This window comes from Rhea pennata, chromosome 27 (assembly GCF_028389875.1).
Source record: "Rhea pennata isolate bPtePen1 chromosome 27, bPtePen1.pri, whole genome shotgun sequence".
NCBI lineage: Eukaryota > Metazoa > Chordata > Aves > Rheiformes > Rheidae > Rhea > Rhea pennata.
The window spans coordinates 1,158,130-1,169,660 of record NC_084689.1 but is presented as its reverse complement, the minus strand read 5'-3'; the positions used below and the strand labels follow the sequence as shown (position 1 = coordinate 1,169,660).

General features: G+C 45.4%; 1 protein-coding gene across 1 annotated transcript; it reads right to left on the bottom strand.

The window, feature by feature from the left end:
- Positions 1-667: 667 nt before the first annotated feature.
- SGTA (small glutamine rich tetratricopeptide repeat co-chaperone alpha) lies at positions 668-11,378 on the bottom strand. The gene is made up of 12 exons (XM_062596354.1): positions 11,319-11,378; positions 9,888-10,038; positions 8,217-8,320; positions 7,916-8,000; positions 7,130-7,229; positions 5,873-5,977; positions 5,554-5,692; positions 4,588-4,650; positions 4,120-4,157; positions 2,862-2,951; positions 2,485-2,608; positions 668-2,143 (listed from the first exon to the last, which is right to left on the bottom strand). Exons 2-11 carry the CDS (start codon positions 9,985-9,987, stop codon positions 2,494-2,496), a joined length of 939 nt encoding a protein of 312 aa, XP_062452338.1. The 5' UTR covers positions 9,988-10,038; positions 11,319-11,378; the 3' UTR covers positions 668-2,143; positions 2,485-2,493.
- Between the last annotated feature and the right edge of the window lie 153 nt (positions 11,379-11,531).

Genomic DNA, 11,531 nt, shown 5'->3' with positions numbered 1-11,531 from the left:
CCAAAACCCGTGTCACACTGCCAGCCAATCTTCTCCACTGAGGACGGCCACACGGCCAGGAACACTTCCCCAGTGGAGCTGCACGTTGAACCCAGCAGCGTTAAAAAGAAAGCAAACCATCAACAGACATGAGGAAAAAGATCCAGAGACACAGGAAAGCAAGCTGGGAAAGCGGAGGGCAAACAGAGTCCTAGAAAAGCAGGAATCTCCCTTCTGCAGTTTCCTTTTGGATAGTTCTTGAATGTTTTTTCCTCCTACACTGACAGTCCTCAGCCCTGAGACAGCCACCTAAAATGTCTTTTTGCTAGATTACAAAAAGCCAGATGGAGAGAACTTAAGATAAAGGGAACTGGGGAGGCAGATGTAGAAAGATAAAGTACCTCTCGGCTGTGCTGCCGATACACAAAGGAGGAGCATTTCAGCAGGGAAAACGAAGAACCACAGACTGTAACAGGATCAAGTATGTAGGTTGTGTCTAGCAGCTGTCATTGCACCGAGAAAGCAGAGCTCTGACCCTGCACAAAAATCTCTGCAGTCAGCAAAGCTGCAAACAGCTGCAACTTTACTATGCAGTACCAGTGCAGGACTGGGCGCAGCACACCCAAGCCAGCCAGTCCCAGGTCTATGGATCTTGATTCAGTCATCTGGGCAAAAGGAATAACAAACAAAGTGTCCAAATATTTTATTCTTCACAAGTTACATTAACCACATAGTACTTTATGGAGCATTTACAAATTGTTTTTCTTGATATTAATCTTCAAATATACCCACTCACTCACACCACAGGGCTTCCTGAAAGGGCATTTTCCATCTCACACCTATCCATCTTCAAACTAGATGCTTATCTGCCTGGCAATAAGACCTCAAACGTGCCTTTCCCAACACAATCTGAAAGACTACTTTAAAAAATGATTCTGCCATTAATAAAAACCTCTCTGGCTTCAACACTAGTGAATTCTAGGGAGGCTCACTAGAGCTTCCTGATCACCCAGGGAGCAACACAGGTAATTTTGGGGGGCCCAGAAAGCTGCAGGTAATTAGATAGCTACAAGAGCATTTTTTTCCTCATCCCACACACTACACGCTGAGGCATAATCACTCTGTGTCAGTCCCCCACATTGAGCCAGCAGCCACTCACTATCTTACAATCCAAGTAGTGATTTTACTCCTTCTGCTCTCTCCAACTGTCAGACCCTCTGTAAAACAGGCATCCTCTAATTCCACCATCAGCACAGTCAGCCAGGTTGATTACTCACATGCATAAAAAATTAAAAAGCAAAAGAAAACCCTTTTAAACATCAAAACATTATATCTTTCTTATTGTCCACCTCTGACTAGTTCACAGATTGAATCATTCCAACAACATAGTCATGATTACTAAACACTAGACAAGATTTGTCAGAACTGGGAAAGAACCCCAAGAAGTGTATCTGCAAACACTCACTCTAAAGGAGTAGTCACAAATGAGTATGTCCTATCTGATCAGTCCCAACTCCCTCCCCTAACACATTTACACTAACCTTTGAGAGATGATCGCCAAACTCCTCTGTATTAACAGCACTGGCAATGTTGCTATGGATCTGAACAAGAAACACAGTGAATCTAATCAACAGAAACCCTGTTTTGGGAGGCAAGAAGATCCGGTGATCTCCAGAGTGTTCAAACACTACCTTCTCATAACTGTGGCAAGAAGACTGAATAGGGCAGGATGGGGTAGGACTTGAACACTTCTTCGAAGTGGCACGTGGGTAGTAAAGTGAAGACATCCTGTAGTGAAGAGTACATTATTCTTGAAAAATGGGTAAAAAATTCCCATGTAGCAAATAACATAGAAATGTAACAGTATAGTTATTTTTCTGAGTTTCTTTAGAAAGACTTTTGATGCTGGTTCACATTCAACTTGCTGGATCTTCCAGAAGGGAGAAAAAATTAATAAAAAAAAAAAAAAAAGGAAAGGCTGAGGGGGAGGAGCAGGGACAAAGACCAGGGAAAGAAAGCGTGAATCCATCTTCTACATGCAGGTCATATAAAGTGTTTTGTTTATCCATTTTTTCCCTCTCTTGGACACTTCCAACTCAAGAAATGGCAACACGCACATGGCTTCCAGTTTTTAAAGCAAGGAACATAGTTTGCATGGACTGCGCTGCAGAGACAAGAAGACAAGACATTTGCAAATTCAATTTTTAAGAAAATAAAGCGTCCCTCTAACCAGTTTGAGCACTAGATAATGAATTTCAATTTGCCGGTCACTCAAGGGGTACACAAACGTGAGGGAGGTTCTTATTCATCACTCTTTAGGGCTGAGCCTTGTGTCTCTGAGGTACAGCACTAATAGTACTGATGCAGGAAGCCCAGTGTATAGGTAGGGGAAGGGAGGCACATCAAGTTATTAATTTAAGACATGAGTCAGATATTGCAGCTACATACAGACATCCTCTCCTTTTAGCTGGCCACATACAACAACACTCCAGGCTAAGACCTCACCTGGACTGCTCATTCCTGCTGATCTTCATTACTGGCACTTGGAGTCCGACTCCTAATCTGACTTCGTAGCTGCTCTATTAGTTCAGGATTCTGCTGCTGCATCTGCTGAGCAAACTGTTGGCCCCTGAAGGAGAACAAGCAAAAGTTGTATTAATGTTCTCACACACACACACACTAACAGCGTTTGGATGCTAAAGAATTCTTTACATCTGATTGTCAAAACTCTGCTTTAACATATAGTTCAGCCACATTACTGAAAATGGCAGGATTTTATTGAATCTTTAAGTTTTCCTCAGTTGTTAAATTAAGCTTTGGTCAGGAAACCTGAAATTCATTTACTGGTCAAGGCAACAGAAAAGATCCAGCTCCCTACTCACGCTTGTATGAGGCTGGCGAGATCATTTGTGGAAGGGCTGGTGCCTGCTGCTCCCATGGGGTTATGGCCACCAGAAATCATCCCAGACATGCTGCAGGAATAAGTCATTGCTTAGAGTAGAAAAAATAGAGATTTTTGTTTGTTTTATGTTAGGAAGGGAGCATTAGTATAACGGGAGTCCCTTCCCACACAGATTTTGCAGTTATCTATAAGGAATTCTTCTGCAACAACAACTTCTTGTTCATGAATGGTTGCAGAGTCTAATTGCATCATTAAATTGAATAACGTGTAGAAATATTTTTAACAGTGTCAGTTATTGTATTCCTAGAGATCCCTCCTTTTGTGCACAAGCCCTACTTTACATTTATTTAATTAAAAAAAAACAGCCCTTCCTTTCACTAGATGTTTGCTTGCTTTGCATCAAATGCTATCTATTGACACAACAGTCTAAACACTGATTCACTTGTGATGAATCACAGAATCATAGAATGGTAAGGTTGGAAGGGACCTCTGGAGGTCATCTAGTCCAACCCTCAGCATAGCCTATATGGGGATTGAACCCACGACCCCGGCATTAACAGCACCACGCTCTAACCAACTGAGCCAAACCTGCCCCCAAATGAATATGCTGGGGCCTGCAAAATCCTTTCCTCTGAAGTTCTTAGGTTGAATCTAAGGCAGAACCTCAAATGGTAACAATGATGGAAGGAGCAGGCAGAAGCAAATGGAAATGGCAGCAGACATTTAGTCCTTTAACCAAGCTATCTCAAAAATGCAAATGAAAGTATGAGCTTCAGAAAGCCTCTAATTCACTGTAGTCTACCTGTGCTCTGAAAGAGTGGTCAAGAGAGGTAAGTGCCTGATAGAATTTCACATCTCCACCTTGTTTAGTATGGGGATACATTTATTCTTTGTACAGGATTATGAGGGTCAATGTTTGCAAGATGCTTAGATGATATAAAGCCATAGAAGTCTACCTTTAGATCATACAAATACTGCATAGCAGAGCCAGAAACTGACCCCAAGCTTCCCAAACCCAATTCCAATGTCTTGGCCGTGGTCTGCCCTACCTCCCTTATGCAAATGTCTACAAGATTCTTCTTTAGCAGTCTGAAGCACTCAAAATACACACTAGCTGGATTGCTTTAAATGTCGCCCTCCACGCTCCTGGTCCTGGCACCCTCCCCTCTCCCACTAAGAGAGATTCAGCACTGCCACAAAAGCCAAACAGAAGAAATACGAGATGCGATCAAACTTACAGCTGTTGTACTTGTGGATTGTTCATTAGGTTAGATGCCTATTTAAAAAGGGAAAAAAATGACACCCTATTTAGTCAGAAATGCCTGGGTAGATATGCAGATGTTGTGCCATTCAACTACAAACAAAGTGAAGGCAGGAATACTTGGAAACAGATCAATAGGACAAAAATAGCTAAGAGAAGCACAGTACAATGCACAAGACAAGGCTGGTAATGCAGAACAGGCACCCCTTCCATGACTAGCATATTATTAGGAAAAGTCTGTGAATAAGCCACTGACCCTTTATTTGACTTTAATGAGACACAAGCACAGTTCTGTCACAGCAACACTGAAATCAAGAAATGAAATGAAAACAAAACTGCTACGGAAATACAGGAACTTCCCGAGCCACATATCAGTACATTTCACCCTGAACAGACAAACACACAGACCAGATACAGCCTGGCTGTGATCTGTGTCCAAATTTACCATACTCATGAAGCCGGGGTTGTTCAGCAAACCAGCTAAATCAAATCCTCCTGGACCACCGGTCTGTAAGTATAAAGACACCACACATCCAGCTGATGAAATCCTCTCAATTTCTGATATAACAAATAGCACATTACAATTAACATCATTTTAATCCTTTACTTGAATGCTGTTATCAGCATCTTGTCTTTAAATCATGACAAAGATAAGAGGTGCTGTTCATACCCTTGCTGTAACACCCTGAGGCACAGCCTCCATCTTCATAGACAAAAAGGCTCACCACAGGAATCAAAGGGCCCACACCAGTGATGGCAATGACTGGACTGCATAATTTACTGAACAGCTCTCTCACCAGCTGAGCTGTGTCAGCAATGTACAACTCCTGCCTGTCACAAATGCCAAGATGAACACATTCACTTGGCCACCTTTGCATTGGAAAAATCTTTAGAAAACTGAAGTCACCTTCAAAATGGTAAACTAGCATGTTCCTGAGCGGAGCATGTTGCAGTGTACAGTCACTGGCTTTGTGGCTAGAAAACCTCCAGGATTCTTTTCTTAAAAGAAAATGACCTTTTAAAAAATCTTAAATGCCCTTTTGATATTGCTAATAGGTCATTAATAAAAACAATTAAAGTCTCTACTAAAATTCAGCTAAGACAGGTGCTTAAGGCAACAAGACACTGTTTCAAAATACTCCTCTTAATCAGCCTCATTTTCCAGCTCTTTCAAACAAGCCCAAGGTGACTGTGCCCAAGCAGTGCAGAGACTTTATCTCTCTGGATTTCAGTGGAAGTGTTCGTGGCAGGACTCATTAACTATCTCCCCTCTCTCTGCATGCTAGATTGCTGTTCTAAACATAACCCAAGTCAGGAAGCCTCTGTCAAACAGTGCCTGTAAACACAGTAGCACAGTGAAGAAATCTTCTGATCTTACCCACATGTAATAAGCATTGGTTTCAGAACTTACTGGACTAGGGGTCTCTTTCATTTTCTGTTCAGCTATTTTGAGGTTTGATTTGTATGTTTCATTGTCTGGATCCAGCTCCAGGGCTTTTTTATAGTAGACAACAGCTTCTGTGTGTTTATTTAAACTGGACAGGGCTAAGCTATTAAAGTGGAAATAAAATAAAAAGTTAGATAAGTACTTGTAGTCTTCCTCCACTCCATCAGTGCTGAAATACTAGATACTTCTGCCTGGCATTCCAGGATAGAACACAATTAATAGTGTCACTATCACAAGGTATTTTGAGATTAAAATCTTGGCAAGAAAAACTGCTCTTACTTACCCCATTCTGCCATAAGCTTTGCTGTAGTTTGGATCAATGCCTATAGCTCTTTCACAGTCTCTTACTGCTCCAGCATAATTTCCTAATTTACTGTATGCAGCAGCTCTGGAGAGAATGGAGAAAGATGTGCATAAAACACTTACTGGCTTGAATATGCTAATCATGGTCTCCTCTGTTTTCTCTCTGTAGTCTCCTATCATACAAGGTAAAGTCAAGTGTTAATTTGAAATAAATCCAGTTATTATTTAGGTAGGTAAGCAGGTTGCTATGCAAATACCCAGCTCTACATTCTGTATCAAGAATATCACATATCAAGGATTTTACTTCTGCACGTGGACTTTCCAAGCAGGTGCCTGGGCTCCAAGGAGGCACAGAAGTATTACACCTGCTCCTTCAGACTGATCTCTCTCCAAATCCCTTTGTTTCTTATTCATAATGACCATTTTGTCCATTCCCCTACACACTACACACAGAAGGGAAAAATGTGTATCTGAAACCATAACATTCAAGCCTCAGTCTTGCATCTCTTATTGACATCATGACACCCACCAAACACCTCAGAAGACTAAACTTCGTGCAGCTCAAGCAAAGCTTAGCTAGAGTCAGCTGGAAGCTTTATTCACAATCCCTCACCCCAAGAAATAACTCACCATGTCATTAGCATGTGTGCATACAAGTTATTCACACAGCCAGCTGTATGTATGCACTCATGATAAGTAGATAATTAAAACAAAGCCCAATTCAAATTCTGTTTTAGTAAACAATCATATTTCCACCAAATTCCACACCCTTTTGCTTAAAATGCCACAGAAAATTAGATAATTTACTTGCATTTTGCATACACACACACACATATAATTCTCAATAAAAAGCCTTCAGTCTGTCTCATTTTACCCCTTTGTTTTTAGCATCAACAGAGTCTCTTCAAGTCTGGGTTCTTTATTCCACTAAGAGTTGTTTGTATGAAAGCAGACAGCATAACTTGGCATTCTTGGATCTCCTTAGATGTCTAATAGACTTTGTTTCCACACCCATATCCTATCTAGCAAAGCCAGGGCACAGAGCTGGCAGGACACACAGGAAAGTATGTCACTGTGAGCTTAGTTGGGGGGATAGGGGGAAGAGAGAGCAAGCAACAGAACAAACAGTCTAAGGAATTTTTTAAAAAGGGTATTTCATCATGCAGGAGTCTTAAGGTACAAGAAGTAAGAAACAAAAGCATGGGTATACAAGGGTGGAAAAAGATATACTAGGTACCTGTTGCAAAAATACACTGCATTGGATGGATTTAATTCAATTGCTTTTCCATAGAAAGACACAGCAGCTTCAAAGTTTTCTGCCTTCATTTGTTCATTTCCTAAAGAAATGGAATAAAGGTTCAGTAACAAGTTGAAATGGGGACAAAGGAAAGGAACAGGCCTGGATCTTTGCTGTACTTCAGAAAATAGAACAAAAGACAAGTCAACAACTTCCACTTTTTGCTAGTCCATCAAAACGCCTGCAGCTGTGAGGCACATTCAGCAGTGATGTAGGGGGTCTATGTCTTGGCAACGCCAGGTTTCCTGCCACCCTGTTAGAAGGGATCCTGCAAGCTCTCGCAGCATCCTCAGCTGCCCTCCCATCAAGGGTGCACCTAAGACCTCCCCAAAGCAACATTCTGATCTGCAAGCCTGCAGTGTGTTGGCTCAAAAAAGCACTCTCTATTGTACGTCAACATTAATTATGCTCTTTTGCATGGCAGAGAAAAGGCAATGCACACAGAGGAGAGCTGAACAGGAAATACTGTTGTATTCTATACAATGCTGTCCTTTTAGGATGCAAAAGGAAATGCTGACCCTGCTGTCTATCTAGGCTCTGTGGCAGTTACATTATGCCAACCTACACACACTCCTTGAGCACAAGCAGAGGAAGAAACAGAAATGGATGGGTTGATCCCATTTGGTTTATTCTTGTTCCATGCATTCCCCAGGTGCTGAGTGAATCAAGCCTTCCTCCTCGTAATTATTTAAACCTCTTCTATACACTAGCTCTAGAGTAGATTACCTTCAGTCTTGAGTCTTTCAGCTTCAGCTATGTCATCTTCTGAGGGGGTGACAGGCTCCGAATTTGCTTGGATGAGTTCAGGCTCCTTACAAGGAAAGGGAGAATGCTGTGCTCTGACAAGGACTCCCACAGAGAAGTAGCATACCTCTTCCCTTCCCAAGCACTGGCTTCTCAAGCCCCAAACAGTTCACTCGTATACCCCTCCAAGGAGGGGGGGGCAGTATCACCACAAAAATGAAGCAAAGCTGATCCTTTTGGCTATTTGACTTGAAAGCCAATACATTTTAGGGTACTTACTCACCTTTCCTGCAGCAGCTTCAAATATTTCAGGAAGAGTCTGACTCACAGCTAGATCTTGGTCTTCCATGGAGACCCCAAAAGCTGTCTCCAGGCACTGGATTGCCACTGGACAAGAAGAGTTCAGTAATTAGCTTTCCCTATTTCATCCAAATACTTAGTCCTTTTCTACTCCACAGAACTTGAATTTCTCACAGTTGAATATACCAACAAAATACCCAACCAAAAAACACCAAACCCACACCACATTTCAACAGAGCAGGCTTGATATTTTAGCACAGCTAAAAAAAAAAACCGCAAGATTTTATAATGACCTCAGCTTGTTTTAGTATAGCTTTCCAAGCATCTGTCCCAAGATCAGGGAGACAAGGTGCAGCAGGGCTAAAAACTGAGTGTGGATCTACTGCATCTGAGCTGTAACATCTCCTGACTTCACATCAAGTTCAACATCAGAAAGCAACTGAGGTCTCCTACTGCAATCTTCACACATTAGAGAGGTTCAGTGATTTCACAGCCCCTCTGGTTCCTGTTGTAGAGAGGTGCTTGAATAATTGTTATCCAGTTGAAGCAGCACACCACATGTGTTGCCAAAAACTCAGACCTGTGCAAACACTGGCTGTGGAGAGCAACCTCCTAGAAGAAGTCAGTCACAACTCCCATCCCCATGGGTGACTCTGGGGCAGGGGTTGCAGGGCAGAAGTCAACAGAACTAGCAGCAAGCAAGAGCTGGGTCTTTGACAGCATTCCCACAACTGTGGATAGCACAGAGGAATGAGAAATCTGCATCTACAACAAAATATTGGAAGCAAGTGACTTGTCAGAAGGCCCTGCAGTCACTTACCACAAGGTGGCTGCTCTGTTAAGGGCTGTGGCCAGGCAGTGGTGCAAGGACGACCTAAACAAAGCTCCGGCCATAGCCACCCTTGCCTCCTCCCCTGCCAGCACCTGGTCAGAAAGGTGCTCCCAGCATGGAACCCCCAGCAATGTAACAGAGCTCAGTTTTACAAGTCTCTCGTGCCACATTTTGCAATTCACAAATGCCAGAAATAAACTCCTCCTTCCCACCCAACACTCTCTTTGCTCCCTCTCCCCATTCCTGCCTCACTCAGGAATGTACCTACCCCTTTCCGCAGACGTGCCTGTGCTCTCTGTCAGTGGGACAAATGTACAGGCCAAAGACTAAGGTATAAGCTCCTTAAGCAGATCTTTTAAGATCAGTGTGCTCTCATTTCTAGTAAAGCCCTCTGAAAAGGCCTGTATAAGTACCCCAGAGTGTGCTGTAGAAAAGCATTTTGAAAGCAGAACAGGAAAAGCACTCTGCAAGTATAAAACATTTCCATGTGCTATGAACCTCTTGACCTCACCTCATTCAAGATAAAACTTGGTAAGTCTCAGACCTAGGATCAGGGAGGCTTTTGATCCCAAGGTATAGCCCTTCCTCAAGCTAATCTACTCTTGAAAGAGATAACAAGAAATCAGATAAACAATGAGCCTCCTAACTCCCTGGATATCTTCCCAGGGAAGAAGATTAATTTCAAATCTTGAGCAAGCCTTGATGTTAACAACAGTCCAGCCAAGGAAGAGGTAGATGATAGCGACTGAGTGTCCAAATTTCTGCAAGCGTCGAACTGACAGACCTAGAAGCACAAGCAGGGGAGTGTATATAACCACTTACCTTCCAAGCTCTCCTGAGCATCTGGAGAAAGACCCCCATTCTGCAGCTGGTCATGTAAAAACTGGATGATGGAATAGGCAAGGCGCTTCTGGTCAGCCATTCTAGGAGGCTGTGATCAGTCTATTCTGACTTCTTGTAAGTTAGAAAAAATCTGTAGAGAAGTAAGTTATATGATTTGATGGACAAGAAGTCAAAGAGTTCCTCTTCCCCAGTACAAAGGGAAAGGATAAGTGAATGGTGTGGGACTGGCCAGGGCCTCTGGCGCCTTCACTGAACTCTTTGCTCTAACAAAGACTCCGTTGTGTTAAGCATGTCCAGGCCTCAGCTCACTCTCTTCAAAGTGTGCAGTACCACACTATCCTGCCCCACGAGGCTACTGCCCAGGTAAGTACATCACAGGTGTTACAGGCTACCAGACTGTCCTCGACCACCCCAGACTAGACAAACTGAGCACTGAGGAGTCCACCACTAACAGAACTACAGCCTCTCTCTTCCAAAGCATAACTTGGTTCTGAAAAAAGGACAACAGTTGAAGCAACTTGTCACCGTTAGCAGAGCCAGCATCCAGGACCCTCAATCCTCCACTCAGTTTGCTGCCTACCCTGCTCAGAATATCAAGCTGCCATACAGTTTGGTGAAGTACACCACAATGGAAAATAAGGACACACGTAACAGAACACGGCCCACAAGCATACCCCAAAGCAGAGATCCCCATGCAGGTCCTGTAAGGAACTGGTGGACGTGTTTGTGGGGCACTGCTGCTGAGCTATGGTTCTCTGCCTTTCCAGCACACTTAGGAACTTTAACTGAGGAATTAAATCGTTTAAATGCAAAAAGCAAACCCAAGAGAACTGCTGCAGCTCCCCAAAACACCCCAGCAGTGGCAGCAGGTCCCTCTGGGGAAGGCAGCAGCAGGATCCCACCCCACCGAGCGAGGGCCAGGGGGAACCACAAATCCAAACAGGCACCGAGGTCTGCCAGCAGCATGGCGGGGAGGAGGCACCTTTCCCCCCCCAGCCCCCGGGCTCCCTCGGCCCGGTGCGGGCCGCAGCTCCCCGCTGAGGGGCCCGAAGACCCGCCAGGGCCCGGCCCCCGCCCCGGGCGGCCCCAGGGCGAGGTGAAAGGCCGCCTCAGGCGGAGGCGGGAGCGGCGGCAGGGCTCTCCCGGCCCGGCGGCGGCAGCGCGGCCCCGCGCAGCGGCCCAGCCCCCCCCCCCGGCTCCGCGGGGCGCGGGAAGCGCCAGGCCCCGCCGCGCCCCCGGCGGCCGCCACTCCCCCCCCCTTCCCCCGCCGCCGGGACCGAGGGCCGGAGAGCTGCCGGGCCCGCGCTGGGCAGGGAGCACTACGCGGCCTCCCGCACGCCCCGGTACCGGTACCGGTACCGGCCCCGGTACCGGTACCGGCCCCGGTACCGACACCCCCACGGCGCTCACCGGGCGCCCCTACACTCGCCTCAGCCGGGGCGGGCACCACACTGCGCGTGCGCCCCGCCCCGCCCCGCCCGCCGCGCGTGCGCGCTGCCACCCGCCCGCCGCGCGTGCGCCCTGATTGGCCGTGGGGAGGCTGACGCATGCGCAGTCGGCCAGGCTCCGGAGCGGGAAGGAGGGGGGGAGCGTGGAGGCCGGAAGTGTAGCGGTCGCTCCTCC